The sequence below is a fragment of the Carettochelys insculpta genome, chromosome 1, assembly GCF_033958435.1.
Source record: "Carettochelys insculpta isolate YL-2023 chromosome 1, ASM3395843v1, whole genome shotgun sequence".
Lineage (NCBI taxonomy): Eukaryota > Metazoa > Chordata > Testudines > Carettochelyidae > Carettochelys > Carettochelys insculpta.
This window is the reverse complement of record NC_134137.1, coordinates 360,170,891-360,194,483: the sequence shown is the minus strand read 5'-3', so window position 1 is coordinate 360,194,483 and position 23,593 is coordinate 360,170,891. Positions and strand designations below refer to the sequence as shown.

Here is a 23,593-nt window from a genome sequence, read left to right as displayed (position 1 = left end):
CTCCCACTGGGGGATGTAGGTCCCCGCCTCCAGCCGGCGGCACAGGCCCAAGTTCCGGAAAACCCGGGCGTTGTGGGTGCTGCCAGGCCAGCCCACGTAAACGTCCTGGAAACGGCCCCGACTGTCCACCAAGGCGTGGAGGACCACTGAGTGGTAGCCCTTGCGGTTTATGTAGCATCCTGCACTGTGCACCAGGGCGCGGATGGGGATGTGAGTCCCATCCAGAGCCCCGAAGCAATTGGGGAAGCCCAGGGTGGCAAAGCCCATGATGGTGGCATCTGGGTCCCCCAGCCTCACGAGCCTGTGGAGGAGCTAGGCGTTGATGGCGCGCACGACCTGCAGGGGAAGCACATGGGAGAACACCAATGAGGGGTGAGCAGGGTGTGCGTGGCCCTCCCCTGCCCGGGCCCCCCTCCCCTCCCCTCCCCTCCCCTGCCCTGCCCGGGCCCCCCTGCCCTGCCAGGGCTGCCTCCCCCCCCTCCCCCCGTGGGTCCTCTTACCTCCATGAGGACAGCTCCGACGGTGACCTTGCCGACGCCAAACTGCTGTCCCACGGATCGGTAGCTGTCTGGAGTGGCCAGCTTCCAGACAGCGATGCCGACCCGTTTCTCCACAGGGAGGGCACGCTGCATGGCGGTGTCCTGGTACCTGAGTGCGGGGGTGAGCCACTGGCATAACTCCATAAATGTCTGCCGGCTCATCCTAAAGTTCCTGAGCCAGCGGTCGTCGTCCCACTCCCCAAGTGCCAGCCGCTCCCACCAGTCGGTGCTGGTGGGGTAGCTCCACAGGCGGTGGCATGTGAGGCGGGGCGGGGGGGTCGGGATGCTGCAGGGTTGGGGGTTGAGTCCTCCTACCCTGCGGGCCGCTCCTCCTCCTGTGTGTCAAGGAGGTGCTCAGCTGCCTCCCGCATCGCATGGAGCAGGGCGAGCCCTGCTCCTGCAGGGGCGGCTGGGTAGACCTCTGGCGGCAGCGGCTGCTGCTGCTGGAGGTACATGACTGCGTTGCCCGAGGTCTGCGTGCCTATGGCTCTTCAGACCGCGTGCTGTGCAGGCTGTGTGTGTCTGGGAGGGGCCCTTTAAGGGAGCGGCTAGCTGTTGCCCTGGAAGTGCTAGTCCACCCTGTGACCCTGTCTGCAGCTGTACCTGGCACCCCTATTTCGATGTGTGCTACTTTGGCGTGTAGACTTTCCCTCGCTGTGCCTATTTCCATGTGGTGCTGTGCAACGTCGATGTTGAACATTGACGTTGCCAGCCCTGGAGGACGTATAGACATTATTCATCGAAATAGCCTATTTCGATGTCTCCACATCGAAATAGGCTACTTCGAAGTAGGCTTCATGTGTAGACGTAGCTTAAATGGCCTATGAGAAATATTAGTAACACCTAGTAAGATAAATGTATAGTTCAGGAAATTGGCCCCATTTTGGTTCAGGTGTTCTCTGGATTAACCTAAAATCCTATTACAGAGCTGACAGAAAGTAAACACACAAAAAAGGAAAGCAGTAAAGCAGGGTTTAGTTACAAGGGGAAAGCCTTATAGAATCAGATCTGTTTCACTCCTTCTCATTTCATATGTATAGATACAACTAGGTCACCAAGCTCCTTTAGCTATGAGGTACGAGTAGCATAGCAACAACCCTCAGTAGACTGAAAAATCAGCAGCAGTATTATCATATTAGGACTCCAGCATGCTGACTGATTTTTTTTCCAATTTTCAGTGTTTCCAGAGTAATGTATAGATTTATTCAGATATCCCCATTGCAGTATTTTAAATATATAGTATTTGGCCCTCTAGCAGGCCCAGAGGTAAGAATTATTTATTTGTGCAAGTGCTTCTAATTTTTATTGCATACCACGTGGTGCTGAACGTCTAAAAATACCCATCAGATTTCAAAATGTCTGTTTAATATTCATTTTTAGTCAGTGACTTCTCATTTAAAGAGATTCCAGTTAGACTGGCTTCATTCTACAATAACTGCTAGAAAACCAACAGGGGGTGCAACTAAGAAATTGACAAAGAAGGAGGTCTGAGTTTATAATCTGAGCTAAGGTTTAAAATGGCTTAGATAAGCAAGCACTAGGACTATCATCTATTGTACTGTATTCGGAAAGTCAGGAGGGGCATTTAGGCAGCACATCAACTGAGTAAAAATTCAGCCTACGGCTATAATCAGCGAGTATTTGCAGACACTTCAGAAGTATTCATTTGAAAGGAATAGACATGTGTTTGTAATGTGCATGGACTTTGCAGCTGAATAAACAAGGTTTTCTGTCCCCATAGCAATGAACCTCCTGCTTTCAAGACATAGAGGCTTCTCTATTAATGTGTTAATGCTTCTGGTCCTTCAGCCCATCTGGTGTAAAAGGGAAAGTAATAATGAGTCTTGTTTAACAAGCTTGCACAAGAAGTTGTGATTCTGATTGTTATACTGAGAGGGAGGAAAAAGAACAAAATGTAAAACCTTCACTGGGAAAGTAAAATGCTGGTTTAAGTCCAATCAGGAAAAGCTTTCTACTATAGTGCCACCTAGTGGTTGAAGGCTGAAAGGTTTGTTCTAAGATGTCATTATGTCTCATCTAACTAATAAGTAATGTTGTGTTTTCATCATTGAGATGATATCCCTAATATTTTGATATTTTGTAAAAAACAGTTGTATAGCACCACTGAGGTAAGGCTTTTTTATGATGACTTGTGCTCATATGTACTAATTACTCTCCCATTGGCTGATTTTCAGTATGTCTCAACATGGGTATATTCTGCCCTCATCTGTATCAGAAATAGCTTAGAAACAAATTGATTCAGAGGTAGAGTCTGAAGAACTATATAAATAGGGAGAATCCCTCATGATAAAAGGGAAACATCTTTTTGGCTATCTAGAAATGTATATGAACATGTTGTACATAATGTACATACAGCACTTTCCCATAAATATCAGCAGATTAATATAAGTTGAATGTACGTAACAATAAATGATTGATGGAACTTTCTCCATGTCCAAAGAGGATGCTCTTTATATGTTCTGTTCTTAATGATGCTACTGCTGGTGACTGGATGGCTGCCGCTTCCGTGTTTTCCTGGCACTGCCAGAAATGTTCACTCTATATGTTAGAATGAAAGGTCACTTTGGACCTCCATGTAATAAAAGGAGAAAATTCAATTGAAATATTTCATCTGTATTTGAATTGCCTCCCATATTCCTCAAAAGAAAGATTAATATTGAACTCCAGATTTAAACTCTCTTTACCCCCGCTGGATCTTCAGATGTAAAGAGAGAATTTAAAGTGTTCACCAATTTATACATCATCTCTGAAACCGAAGACTTCTTTCTGATGGTGCTGTATTATTCAGAATGAATTAAATTTGAAGTGTATGCTTTTTGAATAAATCTTGGTTATGGGAGCCTCATCAGAATTTATGCTTTAAGGATTTCTGTCCTATTAGCCCCTACGGTTAAAAAGAGGATAGACTGGGTTAACAAGGATCAACTTCAAGAACAAATTTGAGGACTGGGGAATAGGAGCTGTGGGAGTCTGCATAGGATTGAGAGCCATGCTTTTTAGCTTCTCTTAGAAGCTTACTGACTAATGGAGGTGGGCAAGGCACCTTTTGCTGCAGTTTCCTTACAAATTAAACCAGAATAATACATGGTTGTTCCACAAGGAAACTGGAAAATGTCATTCATGTTTGTAAAATGACCTGCATAGTAAACACGACTTCTACTCATAGCAGTTGAGTGTTACTTGCAAATGTCAGATACTCTTCTAGAGATGGCCCCTTCAGCCCACAGCACAGTACCAAAACTCCATCTTAATTTCTTTTTCTCAGAGAAATGTCTTGAATGCAGTATGCTTACTTTAAGTATGATCAGCCTGGGGAAAATATCAGTGGCAATTGCCCAGCCAACATGCATTTATTATAGATGACCTGAAAATAATTCTTGAATAAAACGTGAATTTAAACAGCTCAGATCTTAAATCATTAATAGGACAATAGTATGAATAGGATTTGTATGTGTGGACTTTAAAAATGGCACATATTTTTTGAAACAAATCTGAGGACTGGGAAATTGGGGCTGAAAGGGCACCATAGGATTGAGAATCAAGCTGCTTCTTTCCCACGATGCAGTTATGAAAAGGCTAATATCATCTGGGGTGTATTAACTGGAAGTTTGTATGAAAAACATAGAATTCAAGTTAGTCGGACGAAAGTTATTTTGTCCAGTTAGTCGCAAAGATGCAGAGTACAAGGCCAGTTAACTTTCCTCTGTTAAAAAGTGAAAAGAAGTTTAGTGTAGGGATTAGTGATAGGACTCGGAGTCCAGTGCGCTGGGCCCTATTCAGGGCTATACCATAGACTTGCACTGTCTTGTTGAGCAGGTCATGTAACCCCTCCTTTTTCTGAGTATCATATTACATAAAAGCCACTGTGTACATGTGAAATATATTTTCTCACAAACATCTAAAGGCAGTGTAAGGGATGCATACTACTTCCCTGCACTGTTTCTATTGTACTTGTTTATAAATGTCACCAAAAAATATGAGGCAAATAGTTTGATTTTTCTTCTTAGATAAGTGGTACAGATGATAGTTATAAAGTGAGTAAGCATATGTAGGGAATGTGGCAGAAGGAATGCAGTGCTGCTGAAGGCTGGGAGGAATGAGTCTCCCAGAGGTCATCTGCATGAGAATGCAAAAGGTGTGCATGTCTGATACCTTTTCAGGCAAAGCCTAATGGGTAGCAAGTAAGCCATGAGATTTGGTCTATTGTAAACATGTAGTTGTAAAATCACAATTTAAGCTGACAATGTGGGAATTGTGAGATCTCACCAATGCTCTGGGTTGTTGTGGGGGACAGGGCAGTCGCCTTAGCTGTGTAAGACATTGATTACACAGGGCTCCCTGGTTTAAAGCATTGTGAGAGAGAAGGGGAGGGGTACTAGTTGAGCCAGCTTGCTGAGTGCCGTGGCCCAGCCTATGCCTTGGCCATATAGCTATAAGTCTGGCTTGACTAACCCTCCCCACCTGTTGAAAGATAGAGCTGGATACTAGGATGTTTGTGAAACCCCACACTAGAGATACCAAGAGCTGAAATCACAGAGTAGCAGCTGAGGCCACACAGAGCTGAAATCACTGGGTTCTGCCTTAGGGCAGTGCCAAGCAGTGGGGTTAGGACCGGCGGACAACAGCAGGACCAGCGGGTGGCTGGTAGGAGCGGCGGCGGATCACGGCAACCGGCTGGCGGCCGGTAGGAGCGGCAGCCGACGATGGTGACTGGCAGACGGCTGGTGACAGCAAGGGGAGGCTACAGACAAGTGGACAGCTAGTATTGCCCTGGTGATGTATCTGTGGGCTTTGAGTTTGGGACTGCACCGCAGAGGGTACACCCTGTAACTGTGTGTGTGTGGAAAAGGGCCAAGAGCCCCAGCAAGAGACTAGGTTCTACTGCATATGGGGATGGTATCTGGGTAAAAGGGGTTTTGTCTCTTCTGTGCTGAGATATACTGCATCTGTCGCTGTAACCTTGGGGTAGGTTACGGTCATTAAACAAGCCATTTCTATCTCAGACTCTGTGCTTGCGAGGGCCGGGGAGAACCGCCTTACAGGCACCCAGCACGGGGGTGAAATTGTCCCAGGCCACTGGGTGGGGGCTCGAGCCGGTTGGTTGTATCCTTGATAGGAAAACCCGACAAAGAGTTGAACCCGGCCCTTCTGGCAGGCATCTGGCATTAACAGAAGGGTTACGTAAGTGGGGGCTCGTCCGGGATCTCTTTTGCTGGGTGCCTGTAAGGCGGTTCTCCCTGCCCCTCACAAGCACAGAGTCTGAGATAGAAATGGCTTGTTTAATGACTGTAACTTACCCCAAGGTTACAGCGACAGATTCAGTATATCTCAGCACAGAAGAGACAAAACCCCTTTTTCCCAGATACCATCCCCATATGCAGTAGAACCCAGTCTCTTGCTGGGGCTCTTGGCCCTTTTCCACACGCACACAGTTACAGGGTGTACCCTCTGTGGTGCAGTCCCAAACTCAAAGCCCACAGATACATCACCAGGGCAATACTAGCTGTCCACTTGTCTGTAGCCGCCCCTTGCTGTCACCAGCTGTCTGCCAGTCACCGTCATCCGCCACCGCTCCTACTGGCCGCCCACCGGTCGCTGTTGTCCACCGCCGCTCCTACCGGCCGCCCACCGGTCGCTGTCATCCGCTGCCGCTCCTACCAGCCACCCGCTGGTCCTGCTGTTGTCCGCAGGCCCTAACCCCACGGCTTGGGACTGCCCTAAGGCAGAACCCAGTGATTTCAGCTCTGTGTGGCCTCAGCTGCCACTCTGATTTCAGCTCTTGGTATCTCTAGTGCAAGGTTTCACAAACACCCTAGTATCCAGCTCTATCTTTCAACAGGTGGGGGGGGTTAGTCAAGCCAGACTTATAGCTATATGGCCAAGGCATAGGCTGGGCCAAGGCACTCAGCAAGCTGGCTCAACTAGTACCCCTTCCCTTCTCTCTCACAATGCTTTAAACCAGGGAGCCCTGTGCAATCAATGTCTTACACAGCTAAGGCGACTGCCCTGTCCCCCACAACAACCCAGAGCATTGGTGAGATCTCACAACTCCCGCATTAAGTGTCAGCTTAAATTGTGATTTTACAACTACATGTTTACAATAGACCAAATCTCATGGCTTACTTGCTACCCATTAGGCTTTGCCTGAAAAGGTATCAGACATGCACACCTTTTGCATTCTCATGCAGATGACCTCTGGGAGACTCATTCCTCCCAGCCTTCAGCAGCACTGCATTCCTTCTGCCACATTCCCTACACATATATTTTTGCTTTTTGTACCTAAGTGTTTGGAAGATGGATGGTGAAATTAGTGCTATCTAATTTCCAATGAATATAACAGAAAACTGGCCAAATAGGATATTTCTTACTCCATTTGATGTTCAAAATGGTTCTGGATGAGTGTAGTATTTGTCACATTGTCAGAGGGGTAGAGCACTGCACTATTTTAGTATTGTGGAAAAGGAAGGACTAACCAGTTCTAGGGGCAGTCTGGAGGCTCTTATACATGTCGTGCTTCATTTTGTTCAGTTCTTTAATTAATTGTAGTTCAGATTAATTAGACATAACCCTGAATTTTGTTACTCCCTACAGCCATTTTTGTCAATTGTACTTTGATATTTTGACTTTGGGGTTCCTCTCCTGAAGGACAGACTGATGTTCGTGTGGAGATTTCACCTAAACAGATTTGTTTTATGAAATAGAAAACTAGTCTTGTCTATTTTGTTTCCTTCCTTCAGCCTGCTGGCTTCTGTTTATAGTCTAGCACTTGAAGATTCTTATTTTCTTGGTCTCACACTCTGTCTTGCAAATGTGCTACTTCTCTCTTCATTATAACTTTCTTCCCTCAGTAAAAGCAGACATTTTGACCTTTTATCTTTGTTCGCTTACTTTCTGTGTCAGTGTTGCTCACTACAGTTCTTTTCCCCCCTGCATGATGCATCCAGAGTTGGAACCATAACTGCCATAAATTTCTAAGGTAATTTATCTTTTTTTTTTCAAAGTATAAGGAAGTATCCCAGAAGGATCACATACATTTAAAAATTGTATTTGATACCTTGTGCAGCACTGTAACAAATAAAAGCTTTTGACTTTGGATTTTATAAAAATGATGTTATAGAGAAAATTTAGAATAAAGAGTGCAAGTTTGCTTTCTAACCAATCAGACCTCTTATGAAAAACAAACCCTTCAGATTTGGAGACATGGGATTGATGTCATCTGCACTATTCCTTATTCCTCTCCTGTAGAAACAAACCCAAAGACACACTGTTGTCATATGTTTTTGTTCACGTGCACCTTAACAGCAACAGTTCCCCTTATATCTGCTTGCACTAGATTATACTGCAAGTGGCTTTTGTTGGCTAGGATGTGGATAACATTAAGGTTCCTTTGTCAGCAAATATATCCTGACTCTCGGGTATTTGTGTAATACTGTCTTTATATTAATATTGCCATTGCTCCCCTGGAATACAAAATCAGGGCCTAACTGAGCTAGGTATTTGTGCAAGTAAAAGACAGGCGATCTGATAGTCTGTGTGGGCAAGAAGTCATGCATCTCTCAGCCCTGTCACACTTTGCCATACCTTTAGCTTGATTCCCACCTATGGAGCTGAGAGGCAGGAATGTGGCTGGTGTTTTGTGTGTGGTGTGACCTTTTATCCCAGAGAGGCTGCTGTGATGCCTATTAGATCAGAAATCAGTGACAACAGTGGCTGGAGAAAGCACCTGGGACAGCAATCATACCGTGAAGAGACCCATACCACTTCCACACTCTCTGCAGCCAATCTTCCCCATAAATACCCAAACAGTTCCAGGATTGACCTAACCCCGTCATGTATCCCCATGTCCCCAATAGCCTCAGTGCCCTCCTTTCTGAGAACTCTCCCCCTACCCTTCAGTGTCCTAACTGCTACCCATTAACATATTGCTTTCAGCATACATCTACCTACCCCATTACCACCCAAGGTGGGGTGAGGGTATATTCACCATAAGCTTGTACCTTTTATACAAACTAATGTATTAAATTGACATAAGATATCGTAGATGGAGTAGACGAAAGCTTGACAGCTCTGGGTTGGTAGGAAGGCATGAAGCATACAAGCCAAATAAACACTGAGTTGGAAGGAGCATGTTAGTTCCATGGTGGGCTTTTTTTCCCACAAAGCTGAGAGGCAGGTTGTTGGCAGGACATTAGCTAAAAGAGTGAGGGGGAGAGTTGTACATGGGAGGAAGGCAGGGAAGAAAATCAACATGGAGGCCAGGTTGGATGAGGCTTCAGTGAAGAAACTGTAACAATGGGAACTGGAACAAACAGCCAGTCTGCAGAGCTGTAAGGACACTAAAAGCTGAAGAAAAAGCAGTCTGACATTGGTGTTTAAAGGTTTCTGCTCTAGCTCCCTATTTCTGTTTTTGAGCTGGCTTCTCCCTGCCAATTTTCTTCTTTGAGTTCACATGTTGGCACTGGGGTGGGGGAAAGGGGTAGAGCTGAAGGCACAAGTGCCATGGTGTCCACAGAGAGAGGTTGTAGTCTTCATGGCTTGGGGCTCAGACTGTTGAGGTGGAAGGAGTAGCTCTTTTTTGGTCTTAGCTCCCTCATCCCCTCCATGGTATAGTTATAACTGCTCAGTATATTACACCAGAGTTTGGTTCTTAGATTTCTGTGAAACTTCATTCATCAGACTGTTGTTTCCACTCTTCTCTTACAAAGAAAGAACTGGATTTTGTAGAGCAGAACGAAATATCAGATATTCTATCCATGTGCTGACATTCGGACTGTAGTGCCCACTCAGTCTTGATTGTCCCTTAGAAAATTCCTTTAAAAAATTACTTTATCTTGTGTAAAGCTGCCCTCTCCGGTTTCCAAATTAGGCCAACGCAAGTTGAAAGACTTTCTTAGCACAGAAATGTTTTGTACTCTCACATCATCGGTACACCTAATAATTACATGATGAGTCATCCTTTACTTTTATAAGAAACAGCATTTGTGTGTGTCAGTTCTTAACTTGAAAGCCTGTTTTACCCCCACTGTGTGCACTTGTGTTTTGCTGTCTGGGCAGAGCACATTATACTGCTTCTAAATCAGAATCACCACAAACAAGCATTTCTGGAGAGGGAATAAAAAGACTGTGAAAAATCTTTCGGAAAGGGCTGGACTCTGTTAATAATTTGAATGTTTTCTTGTTAGTAATACTCAGTTCCAATACCAACTCTGGATATATGCTTGTAGTGTGATACTGTTTTTTCACTATCAAAACAAAAAACACTCAAGTAGCACTTTAAAGACTAGCAAAATAATTTATGAGTTGAGCTTTCGTGGGACAGTCCCACTTCTTGAGACCATAGCCATACCAGAACAGACTCAGTATTTCTGTTCTGTTCTGGTCTGGCTATGGTCTGAAGAGGTGGGTCTGTCCCACAAAAGCTCACCTCATAATTTTTTTTGCTAGTCTTGAAAGTGCTCCTTGACTGTTTTTTGTTTTGACAGTATATAGGCTAGCACGGCTCCCTCTCTGTTACTATTTTTCCACTGTGTGTTATAATAGATTCAAAAGAATAGTGCAAATAACTATGAACTGAATTAACCAATGTTGTCACTTTTTTTGTCAAGCAAGGGTCATAAACATAATGAGTTTGTAATGACCTGAAAGTCTGTGTTTTACTGAAAAGGAACTTTAACAGCTGTTTGGAAAGAGAGGCCTTTGAACTCTTTTATATTCAAATTCGACACATTAACACGTGGTTTGAATTGGGATGGCAATTTTCTAGCTCATTATAAGGACTAATTTACATACTTTGCTTTATCTAATTCTTGACTTGCCCCCCCCCCTTTGCTCTCTGATTTGCTCACCTTGATAATAATTTTCTGATTTTTCAACCTTGATTACTATTTTTGGTTCTCTGTGCCTTAAATATTGAGTGTGTTCTGGTATGGCTATGATCTGAAGAAGTGGGTCTGTCCCACGAAAACTCATCACCTAATAAATTATTTTGTTAGTCTTTAAAGTGCTACTGGACTGCTTTTTTGTTTTGATAATGAGTTTGGTTTTTTGTCTAGAGATAGGTGAGAAATGGCAGGTTTTATCTTTGTTATTATCCTTGCTCTCTTCTTCGTCCAAAACATGCCTTCTGAAAACTAAAATTCAATTTGAACAAGTTTCACAAAAAGCAGCCTACTCTACTCATGTCAGATAATGACATAACAGGTGCAGAGAAAGTCTACTGCAAAATTTCTGAGTAAGTGTAGCTTTCTCTCCTGGACAGACATGGCGAAGGTCTGCACTGCTTGTGTTCTGTCAGTCTTCTCATATTTTCCCATGAGTGTGTTGCTTGTGGAGCCTAAGATGCTATCTATTGACAAATTAAGAGAGTCAGACCAGACTCCTCAGAGCCTAATGGTGATAAATATAACACTAGATCCAATCTCCTTGGCGCCTGACAGATTCCTATAGACTTTCATGGCCATTGTATCAGGACCATAGAATAATTGTTTTCTATTTTCTTTTTGATCAGGAAGAAAACTCGTGGATGGTTTGTTAGCTATTTATTATGCTATATATCAAGAGTTGCCACCAATTTTTGGAAAGCAGTTGGGGGGTAAATGCCTGGGAGAAAACAGATTATACACTAGGAAGCAGTATCAATAAACTTTTGAAGGCCAACACTAATTACGTCAAGGAGTGAATCCAATCACTTGCCTGGCAAAGCAGAGGCAACATGAAGATGAGAAAGTATTGGATCGGTACTAAAAATACAATATTCAAAATAAGAAATAGAGAGGTTTTATTTTCTTGATTAGTTTTTATATTAATTCAAGGATGACTGATGAAACAACAGTGCCATTGGAAAACAACAAATGAATTCCTGCCATATAGCCTAGCTTATACTCTCAAGCTTACATGGCACTTTAACGTGTTTTATAACAAAAAGAAATTATGTGAGCAATAGTGCATGGAGGACTAAGAATATATAGTAATGTGAACAGCACTTTTTCACTTATAGCCTAGGAGGAAGATGGAGCTGCATACACATCCTTTCTGTAGGCTGTTTCCACTGCTGGTCATCTTCCCTTCAAAAAAACGATTTTACACTTGCAGGATTTATCTGTGTGTCTTTTGAATGCATGCAATCACCATGACATTTTAAGTATTCGAGTGAGCAATGGAAAGAGAGAAAGTGGCTGTCTTGGTGTGAAATCCTGGCCCCTTTGAACTCAGTGGCAAAACTCTGCTTACAGAGCCAGTATTTCACTCTAGGTCTCTTCCTGCGTAGGTCCTAACTCTGCATCTAGGTTTCAGGACAAAGATAAAACTTTTTCTGAGGCTCGATAAATACTGCACAGGCACAGAGCTACTGCACCGGAAAGTTCATCATTATTAGTGTGAATTCTCAGACAGACTGTACTCAGTAGCTGTCTGTTGACACAGTCAATAGCCCTTCACTATAAAATAAGGCCCTCTTTAGTCCTATAATTAAAATCTGTTTTCAGACAATGGAGCAAACACTTTTTCAGAGGGGATGGGGGAAGTCCTATAAACAATATCTTACAATACTGCCAGCTGTACTGTTCTTCCCACCACGGCCATGGTTTTCTACTGCCACTTTGCATCATGTACACCTATACAAAGTAGTAACATGCTACCACTCTGTTTGGGTAATCATTTACAGTAACTCAGCCGGAGCCATATGGGAGTGGAGAAGCAGGCCCTATATCACAAGATGAGTAGATAAAATTTAGAAGACAACTGTTTGTTTGCGCGACTGTTGATTCCTGTTATCAATCACTTCTACTTCTCCTTGTTCCTGCCTTTCTCCCAGTGTCTCTTTGATTCTCACACTGTTACTGAAGATCAGCTGCTGAATTTTAATCAATTAATCAATATTACTGGAACCACACTTTTCATTAACAAAAAAACGTGATTTTTTATGAATAGCTCAATGACACCCATTATATTTATCAATAAGCCAAACAATAAAACTGAGTTGTCTAATATATAAGTATTGATTTTTTTAAAGTAAGTTGCCATACAGGGAATAGGAAACAGCAGGAGAAAATCGTTATTATAACACTGATATAAGGAATGTCAAAAGCCCCAACCGCTAGCTGAAAATGAATGCCAAACTAAGATGAAAGTGCAAGGGTCCATTCTCATAAATTGCCATTTTTATCCATTGAAATGCATATTTAACATTCTTTAGCAAATGTTTAAAAAGGAGCAAAACAAAATCATGAAAAAACCCAGTCCTAGTCAAGGCATCCTTCAGTTTGTGCTTGGGAGTCTTGTCTGGGATAGCATGAGTTATTGCTTGATGCTGATTATATTGTTTTAGGATGACAATCACATATTTATGTTTTGTTTTCTCTGGTTTCCACTGCAAAGCTTTTCAAACTACAGATATGTTGGTAGTGTCCAAAAGAAATTTAAGGATTACCATCCCTCCCTCCCAAGCCAGATGCCAGCCCACTCAGAGACAGACACCACCTTATTCACCAGCTAGGCACCCTCCAACCAGGCACCTGCCCCCCCTGCAAACTGCCAGTGACTCATTGGAGCCCCCCTGTACCACCCAAGCTGGCCCCTCCACGACCACCAGAAGCCCCACCACCACATAGAATCATAGAATACTAGGACTGGAAGAGAGGCCATCAAGTCTAGCCCACTGCCCTAATGGCAGGATCAAGTACTGTCTAAACCATCCCTGATATACATCTATCTAACCCATTCTTAAATATCTCCAGTGATGTAGATTCCACAACCTCCCTTGACAATTTATTCCACTGTTTGACCACCCTAACATTTAGGAACTTTTTCCTAATATCCAACCTAAACCTCCCTTGCTGCAGTTCCATTTCTTCTTGTTCTATCCTCAGAGGCCAAAAAGAACAAGTTTTCTCCCTCCTCCTTGTGACACCCTTTTAGATACCTGAAGACGGCTATCATGTCACCTGTCAATCTTCTCTTTTCCAAACGAAATAAACCCAATTCTTTCAGCCTTTCTTCATAGGTCACATTCTCTAGACCTTTAATCATTCTTGTCGCTCTTTCTAGTTTCTCCACATCTTTCTTGAACTGTTGTGCCCAGAACTGGACACAGTACTCCAGCTGAGGCCTAACCAGCGCAGAGTAGAGCGGAAGAATGACTTCTCATGTCGTTTTCACAACACACCTGTTAATGCATCCCAGAATCACGTTTGCCTTTTTTGCAACAGCATCACACTGTTGACTCATATTTAGCTTGTGGTCCACTATAACCCCTAGATCTCTTTCTGCTGTAGTCAGTCCTAGACATCTCTCCCCATTCTGTATGTGTGAAACTGATTGTTCCTTCCCAAGTGGAGCACTTTTCATTTGTCCTTGTTAAACTTCATCCTGTTTACCTCAGACCATTTCTCCAATTTAACCAGATCATTTTGAATTATGACCCTGTCCACCAAAGCAGTTGCAACCCCTCCCAGCTTGGTGTCACCTGCAAACATAATAAGCATATGCCAGTTTCTATGCCAATATCTAAATCGTTGATGAAGATATTGAACAGAACTGGTCCTAAAACAGACCCCTGAGGAACCCCACTTGTTATACTTTTCCAGCAGGATTGAGAGCCATTAAGAACTACTCTCTGAGTATGGTTATCCAGACAGTTATGCACCAACCTATAGTAGCCTCATCTAAGTAGTATTTGCCTAGTTTTTTGATAAGAATGTCATGCAAGGCCATATCAAATGCTTTACTAAAGTCTAGATATACCACATCTACTGCTTCTCCCCTACCCACAAAGCTCGTTATCCTACCAAAGAAGGCTATCAGATTGGTTTGACATGATTTTTTCTTTACAAATCCATGCTGGCTATTGCCTATCACCTTACCACCTTCCAAGTGCTTCCAGATGATTTCTTTAATTACCTGCTCCATTATGTTTCCTGGCACAGAAGTTAAGCTGACTGGCCTGTAGTTTCCTGGGTTACTCTTACTCCCCTTTTTATAGATGGGCACTATATTTGCCCTTTTCCGATCTTCTGGACTCTCTCCTGTCTCCCATGATTTTCCAGAAATGATAGATAAAGGCTCAGATATCTCCTCTGTCAGCTCCTTGAGTATTCTAGGATGCCTTTCATCAGGCCCTGGTGACCTGCACACATCTAATTTTTCTAAGTGATTTTTAACTTGTTCTTTTTTTATTTCAACTTCTAACCCTACCCCTTTCCCACTAGCATTCACTATGGTAGGCAGTCCTTCATCAGACTTCTCAGTGAAGACCAAAACAAAGAAGTTATTAAACATCTCTGCCATTTCCAAGTTCTCTGTTACTGTTTCTCCCTCCTCACTGAGCAATGGCCCTACCCTGTCCCTGGTCTTCCTCTTGTTTCTAATGTATTTATAAAAAGCCTGTCGCACAATCTGTCCTCTGGTTGGCATCACCCCCATGCCTGGGTTTGTGCTGCAGGAGGAGCTGCCTCTGCTGTTGCCATCATGCACTTGTCCTATCAAATGGTGTGGCATGTGGGCGGAGGAGGCTCCACGTGGGCAACTCTGATGAGCTGCTTCACCACGCTGTGTTGTCCAGTTCACCACATGTGGACATCAAGGGATTCTGTAATCACCAGAATTATCAAGTCCCGTGCTTATGATTTCATTCTGGATCTCTACCGAGTTAAAACTTTCTCTGGCTTTATTAATTCTTCCATTAATATATCAGCTCCAGCCCTTCTCTGGGATATTGACAGTATACTAAAAAAGGAAAACACACTAAAAGGTTTTGTCATCAATTTTAAGACCATATCCTTCATTCCAGTTCCCAAAACCATGACCGTGTATGAGAAGAATATAAAAACAATTCAATCAGCAGTATTTTTATTACCAAACCTAAAATAAGACTGAAGTATGTGTTTCAATTGGCAGAAATATCTTTCAGCTTGACTATTTTCATTATCAAAAATCATATTTTTCTTGGTAGTCTTGGACCTGCTCCTACCAAGTCAGTGGAAGAACTCGCATTGATTTAAAGTGGTACATGATTCGGGCGTTGATGGTACCCACTAATAATTCATATTTCTTCTACTATCATTTGTTGTTGAACTGGTATTTGGCAGTTCTGCAGTGCACAGTAGCAGAAAACATACATCCACATATATCTGATTTCAGGCCATTGAAAACTATATACTTTCTAAGATCAAGTATTGACTGATAGTACAAAACATACAGGTATGGTCAGGAATGCTTTAATGAGAAATCACCTTATCCACTTATGGCTCTTCCTTATGGAAATTTTCTTATGCATTGCTTTCTTTGGTATCATACCATAACTGCATTTGGTATCACAGGGCTGACATGCTTGCTTTAAACAGGGGGTTTCTACACATTTTTCTTAAATACTAGTGAAGAAATCGGTCCTAGTCTGTAATTATCTGTTGTCATATTGCTTTGACATATATTGTAAATTTGAGAAACCATATAATTAACATATATATTTTAACTACATCAAGATTCAGAGGTAATAATTAATTTACTGGAAAATTCTGTGTGTACATGCATGTCTGTGCATTAGACACAAAAACTGTGTTACAAAAACATTGCTATTACAAAGTCAAGAATTAAAAAAATAAAAAAGTTAGGAAATGCAGCACTTAAGGTTTCCAGTACAACTTCAGTTCATTAGCAAAGTGTACATGCACAGTCCTGCTGACTGGGAGGCAAAAGAAGTAGTTTCCCAAGGGCCCAGGGCTCCCAGCCACCACTAGTACCACAGGAGCAATAAGTCTGAAGCCCAAAACCCTTTAAATCTCTACAGGAGCAGTATATGGCATTCTGAGTGTTGGGTGTTGGAGGAGGGGGCTGTCTCCCTGCGTAGCCAGTCCAGCGTCCTATAGGCCTCTGGCCCTCAGTTCTTTCCTGGACTCCCTGCACCCAATTCCCAGTTGCAGCTCTGTTGCTGCAACCTCCAGCCCCAGTCTCACAAGGTTTCTTATCCCAAGCCACTCCTTTCTATCTCACTCAGTCCCACTCTTTGAGTAAGGCGGCTTCCTCTTTCACATTGCCTGTGCACCAAGAGGGAGGGGATCATTGGCAACTCAGGAGAGAGTGGCACCCAGATTTCAGTTTCAGTGCCTGGCCTCATCCCTGGCACCAAGGACTTACAAACATTTCCAGAGAGGTTCAGCTTCTCCATTGTAACCCTGGGCTGAAACACGGCCATGCTGTGGTGAGGGTACATGTGTATTATAGTCAGCAACAGAAGCTGTGAGGTGCTGGTGATGGTGATGACAAATTCTTCAGCTATTTTCACCTGCCAAACTCAAAGTCTCCACTTAGCATCTGAATTGATTTTTCAGAAGCTTATAACTTAGCCAAATTCGAGCAGACTTTCTTAGGAACAATAAAAGAGACTCCCCTGACAAACAAAGGCTGTTCATGCCAAATTTCAAGCCCGTGTTCCAAAGTGTGGGGATGCTAGGGGAGCTCTGCAATGCAAAGATCACCAGAATTATTTTCGTGTGGCACAGCAACATAAGAATGGCTATTCTGGGTCAGACTAATGGTCTGTGTAGCTCAGTTACCTGTTTCTAATATTGCCCAGTGCCAGACATTTCAGCAAAATGAGAACAGGGAAATTACAGAGTAATTATCTACTCCTACGTTCAGGCAGTTGGAAGTTTAGGGACACCCAAAGCATGGTGTTGTGTCCCCCATGCTCTTGGCTAATAGCTGTTGATGGACTGTATTCTTTTGTAACTCAGGAGTACTTGTGGCCTTCACAATGTCCCTTGGCAACAAGTTGCATAGATCAACCCTGTGCTGTGTGAAGAAGTGCTTATTTTTGTTCATTTTAAACATGCTGCCTATTAATTTAATCAGGTGACCCATGGTTCTTACATTATGCCAACGAATAATACTTCCTTATCCACCCATTCATGATTTTATAGACTTCCATCATATTTTCCTGTGGTTGCTTTTTTCCCCCTAAACTGAATAATCACAGACATTTAATTTCTCCTTGTATGCAAGCTGTTCCATATCCCTCGTTATTTTTGTTGCCTTTGCCTGCACCTTTTCCAGTTCTGATGTATCTTTTTTGGCATAAGGCAGCCAGAACGGCACATGGCAATCAAGGCATACAGATGCAAATGCAAAGGATTGTTTTTTAATACCATGTCCATAATTTATAAAACACAGAATCTGTCCCTCTTGAAATTGATACATCTTAGCATCCTAATATGATTATGTCCCAATATTTCATCTATGCTTAGAGCTATAATGAATAATATGCACCTCCTGCTTGAGTTGTGTACACTTACATATTCAATAATAGTAAGACAGTAATGAGAAATGAATATACCGTGTTGCCATATTCGAATAATGATACAAATGGCTGAGTGGGTATGATGTATTCCTCCAACACATCACAAATAACAACTGAATGGCATTCAAACCCTTTCTGCTATTGCATTATCTCTGTACCTAGTTATCTTGTTTCAAATACAGCTGAATATTTGCAATCACTGATGCACACAAAGAGATATATGCTTTCCATCCTTGTACAGTCCTAGGTGCTGTTTGTATTTTTCTTCCAGAGGTTCTTTCCCTTTAGTTTTATATTTCAACTTCCTTTTTTGATATAAGAAAAAGTCCTGATGGTCCAGAGAGAAACTTTAGAATCCTACTTTCAGTGGAAGTATTTTCAGTCACAAAGTAATTGCTATTCTGAAGGGAGATGCCAACACAAACAAACAAACAAAAATTTCAAAGTTGAGAGGGATAATTGAAGTTAATGCTATGACCTTAGTTGAAATTATCTATGTGATCACAGGAGTGTACAAACACCATACCTGTGAGTGCTGACTCAGTCGTCAGATCACCAGTGCTAAACCCAGAGCTTCTGGGAGCCACAAGAGCAACTCTTTAGCTGTAAAATAAAGAAGCAGCTGACATAGTCATTGTTACTTACTAGAAGGAAACTCAAATATATTTTATACTCTAGGTTGGTATATTATACCTGGATAGAGGAAGAGCCAGGAAAAACATTTTGGGGTGTGTCGCCACGTTGCTGTGGGGTTGTAGGAATCTTTTTGGTTTGTCTCTGTTTGGACTTTGTGCTTCACATTTTTGCTTTGATTTCTGGATACAAGTGGATACACTAAAATGGAATTTTCTTATCTAGCGTACAAACACTTAAAAATCGATAAGTTTTATAATGTTTATTCCCCAAAATAACAATAAGGTTTGCTCACAATTCCTTTCAAATTCTGGGTTTATATTAGAATCAGGTGTTTTGTCCTGTTTAGGAGTTGGGATGTACAACATTTTTGCACATATTGAATATTCACCCATTATATGTGTCCTGTTAGCACTTGAATAAAAGGGGGATGTATTTATAATAGGTTGCTCTCAATTCTTTACTTCTTTGGTTTAAATCTAACCTGTCTGTCAGAAAAATAGGTTTGGAGCTTTAATTTTGAATTTATTGTACAGTAAGACAATAGAAATAATTTGAACTTCTTCAGCTAAAAATTTAAAATTTGTTATTTGGCTGGAATGCAACACAAGTTGATTAAAGAGGGTGTTCAGGATGTAAAGACAGAATTAAACTGCTGCGGCTTGATACGCAGTTATGCCAAAGCTACTTTACATGGCTGGCATTCTCTTTAAGATGCTAGAGTGGTAGAAAGCAGCTTTTGTGAGAATCTTCACGCATATAAAACTGCAAAAATATCTCTTGTATCTAGTGTTAATGTCCAGGCAAGCCAATTGAAATTGTAGAGAAGGAAAATGTCATTTTTGGTAATATATGTAGTCTTTATTTGTTTTTTAGATTAAAAAAAGTTGTTTTAGAATTATAAAAGAGATTTTCAAGCAATATTAGTCAGTACTTGCACCACATCTACTACCATAGTGTCCAAGAGCATCTCTGTGATTGATATCAGAGAGGTAGCTGTGTTAGTCTGTATCTTCAAGAACAACAAGAAGTCCTGTGGCACTGTTATTCTTGTTGTTCTCTGTGATTGATATGTGCTATCACAATACACATAAAAATAGTAAAAGGTCACTATAAACAGGACCACATTTAGAAGAAGTCACAAGATAATCTCCATTTCAGGAAGGCAAAATCTTGTACCATAAAAACATTTGGATGTTTATATCTGAGCACTGTGACATGAGTCGAGAATCTATGAAGTACCAGAATCTCTCATTAATCATTGGCTATAGTGCTAAAAAGTAATAACATGCATAAAACAGAAATGGAAATATGGTTTTAAAACTTCCTTCTTATGTATATCTCTACTGTGTTGTGCTTATTTTTTGCTAAGAATGTTGTTTTTGCAAGCCATATATACTTGATCTTTATTTGCATTGCCCATTGTGTGATGACAGGTTTCAGGATGGGCCTAGCTAGTTTTGAGAAAATAAAAAGCAAGTTAGAACTTGATTAACAGCTTTTCCAAGGAGTAAATGTTTTACAAAACTTTCAACCATTCTTCCTCAATTATTTTTTATTTTATTTTATTGCTTTTTTACTATGCCTCTGAACTTCCTAGTCTGTTTAACTCGTAAGGCCTGTACCAGAAACTCCAATTAGAGTTTGTTTGGTTTTTTTCTGCTAATTTCAGTGAGCTTTGGATCTATTCTTAGACCTAAAGTACTCAATATCCATTTTCATAGAACCACAGAAAAGTAGTCTGAAAGGGACTTCAGCAAGTCATTAAATCCAGCTCCATGAGCTGTGGCAGTATCAAGTGAAATTAGATCATCCTGGAAAGATTTTTGCCCAGACTTTTATTAAAAATTTCCAGTGATAGGGATTCCACACTCATCTCTTAGGCTGTGTGTACACTAACCCAAAACTTCAAAATGGCCATGCAAATGGCCATTTCAAAGTTTACTAATGAAGCGCTGAAATACAGATTCAGCACCTCATTAGAATGCCGACAGCCGCGGCACTTCAAAATTGACACCGCTCACCACCGCGCGGCTCACCCAGGTGGGGCTCCTTTTTGAAAGGTTGCATTAACAGGAGTGTTGTGAGCAAGACATGAGAAGTCATTCTTCCTATCTGCTGTTAGGAATAAGGGGATTTTGAAGTTGCCGGGGTCCTTTCAAAAAGGAACCCCATCTCGACAAGCTGCACAGTGGCGATCTGCGTCAATTTCGAAGTGCCGCGGCTGCAGGCATTCTAATGAGGCATTGAATATGTATTTCAGCACTTCATTAGTAAACTTCTTAATGGCCATTTGCATGGCCATTTTGAAGTTTTGGGCTAGTGTAGATGTAACCTTAGAGACCTATTTCAGAGCTCAACTACTCTGGAAGGGACCTCAAGAGGTCCTCAAGTCCAGTTCCCTGCCCTCTTGGCAGGACCAAACACCCTCTAGATCATCCCCAATAGGTGTCTATCTAATCTGCTCTTCAATATCTCCAGTGATGGAGATTCCATAAGCTCCCTATGTAACTTATTCCAGTGTTTAACCACCCCAACAGGAAGCTTTTCCTAATGTCTAATTTAAACCTCCCTTGCTGCAGTTTAAGCCCATTGCTCTTTGTCCTATCCTCAGAGGACAAGAACACTTTTTCTCCCTCCTCCTTGTAACCCTCTTTGAAGTACTTGAAAACGACTATCATGTACCTTCTAAGTCTTCCCTTTTCTAAACTAAACAAGCCCAGTTCTTTCAGTCTTCCCTCATAGCTCATGTTCTCTAGACCTTTAATCATTCTTGTTGCTCTTTTCTGGACCTTTTCCAATTTCTCCACATCTTTCTTGAAATGTGATCCCCAGAACTGGACACTACTCCAATTGAGGCCTAATGAGCGCTAAGTAGAGTAGAAGAATAACTTCTCATGTCTTGCTCACAACACTCCTGTTAATGCATCCCAGAATTGTGTTTGCTTTTTTGGCAACAGCATGACACTGACTCTTATTTAGGTTGTTGTCCACTATGACTCCAAGTCCCTTTTCGCAGTATTCCTTCCTAGACTGTCGCTTCCCATTCTACATGTATGAAGCTGATTGTTTCTTCCAAAGTGGAGTACTTTGCATTTGTCCTTATTAAACTTCATCCTGTTCCCCTCAAACGATTTCTTCAGTTTGTCCAGATCATTCTGAAATATGAGCCTACCCTTCAGTGCAGTTGCAACCCCTCCCAGCTTGGTATCATCTGCAATCTTAATAAGCATACTCTCTGTGCCAATATCTAAATCGTTGATGAAGACATTGAATAGAATTGGTCCGAAAACAGATCCCTGCGGAACCCCACTTGTTAAGCCCTTTCAGTGTGACTGGGAACCATTAATAACTACTCTCTGAGAACGGTTATCCAGCCAATGATGCACCCACCTCTTGTCCTACCTTTGGTGAACTTGGAGAATGAATGTTTGCTCCCCTTTTTTTAATGGTCTTAAACATGTATTAAGAGTGTTATTATATCACTTCTCTTTTCAGTTAACTAAATGTGCCCAGAAGTTTTTTACCTTTTCCTCATAGATCTGGTTTTCTAAACTTTTTATCTTTTGTGTTGCCCTCCTCCAGATTTTCTCCAGTTTTCCCACATCTTTCGAAGCACTGTATATATTACTTCCAGATGTGACCTCACCAGAGTGAATTTCACCAGCACAGGTCTCACCTGGAATGCTTTGTCCAGTTCTTGGCACCACACTTTATGAAAGATGTGGACAGGTTGCAGAGAGTCATAATATTTGCTGCCTAGTGTTGACGTCTGAAGAGACTTTGTTATTTTGAATAAAGTTGTGATAAATAACAAAAAGTTTGTGCATTCTATCACATAATCTGAATCTTTCAGGGTCACCCATTGCTAGGAGTTGTATGTGGGAACTGAAGGCAGCACCTGGCACTTAGCTCTTCTGAGCTATAGAGCAGAAAAGAGAATTAAATCAATGTCAGTGGTTTTAATATTTGTTATTAATTATTTTGCAGTTTAACAATAATGCACAGAACGTCAGTTGCTTTAATCATCTTGTCCAAGCTAATGTGAGGAATAAGAAGAAGCTGAAAGAAGCAGTCTACAAAATCTCAGCTAAAGGAATCACTGACTACAAGAAAGGTTTTAGCTATGCTTTTGAACAGCTGCTAAATGTAAGTATTACAAAGCTTTCCCTCTTTGCTGTTATACTATTGATCTGCGGTAGTAGAACTTTAATGTCCAGATGGTCACTTTGAATGCCCCACAAGCAGTAAACAGCGTGATATATTTTATGGTGCAATTACTTACAAAACAAATGTATCCTATCAGCATGCTTTCCCTTGGTGGAGCTTCGCTCAGCTTGATTTAAGATATGTGAAGGTCAAACTTGTTTGTCACTGTGATATACTATTTTTTTGTTATTTTCACTTTGGGCTTCTGGGCTTTTCTCACAATTGTCACATGACTGTATTACTGATTTCATTACTGCTAGTTTTCAAAGAAGAAAGCATGTTGTTATATCTCAGATGAATTATTCAATGAAACCATAGTTTAGAATGTTACTTAATCCACAATTCTTGGTGTAAGTTATTGTATATCTACTCCATATGTATTGTGTAGCTTGTCTATGATTACAATACAAGTGTGTTTGTAAAGAGTTGTTAGCTAGCAGAGGCATATTAGATGGTGAAAAAAAGACTGTTCCATATTTTAAAGATGGGAGGGGAAAAAGGAATCAGTCTCACCAGAGGCAGAATTCATTGGCATCGTCTTTTGATTGTTACCTAATTCCGAATTGCACCCACACAGTTTCCTTCTGATTAGTAGTAGAGTGAAGTAATGTTGCCGACTTGCCATAATAAGTGTATTTACTACAGTTTGTTTTTAAAATTTTGTTTACTTAGACAAAGATAGTTCTGTCAAAACTATTTGGATCTGATCCAAATTAACATTATGGATCAGATCTTCAGCCGATGTAAATGGAGCTATGCCAATTAACACCAGTTTATTATTTGGCCCACTAAACATAATGGGTGTGTCTACACTAGCCGGCTACTTCAAAGTAGCCAGCACAACATCGAAGTAGCACACGTTGCGTCTACACGCGCCATGTGCTATTTCGACATTGAAATC

The 23,593-nt window shown here is 41.7% G+C and overlaps 1 protein-coding gene across 3 annotated transcripts in view; it reads left to right on the top strand.

The window, feature by feature from the left end:
* The window catches only part of CACNA2D1 (calcium voltage-gated channel auxiliary subunit alpha2delta 1), a 720,757-nt gene that overhangs the window by 551,244 nt on the left and 145,920 nt on the right, over positions 1-23,593 (top strand). For all 3 annotated transcript variants that reach the window (XM_075017407.1, XM_075017399.1, XM_075017417.1), the window contains exon 11: positions 22,474-22,632. In XM_075017407.1, coding sequence (XP_074873508.1) covers positions 22,474-22,632 — 159 coding nt within the window. The remainder of the gene's footprint in view (positions 1-22,473; positions 22,633-23,593) is intronic.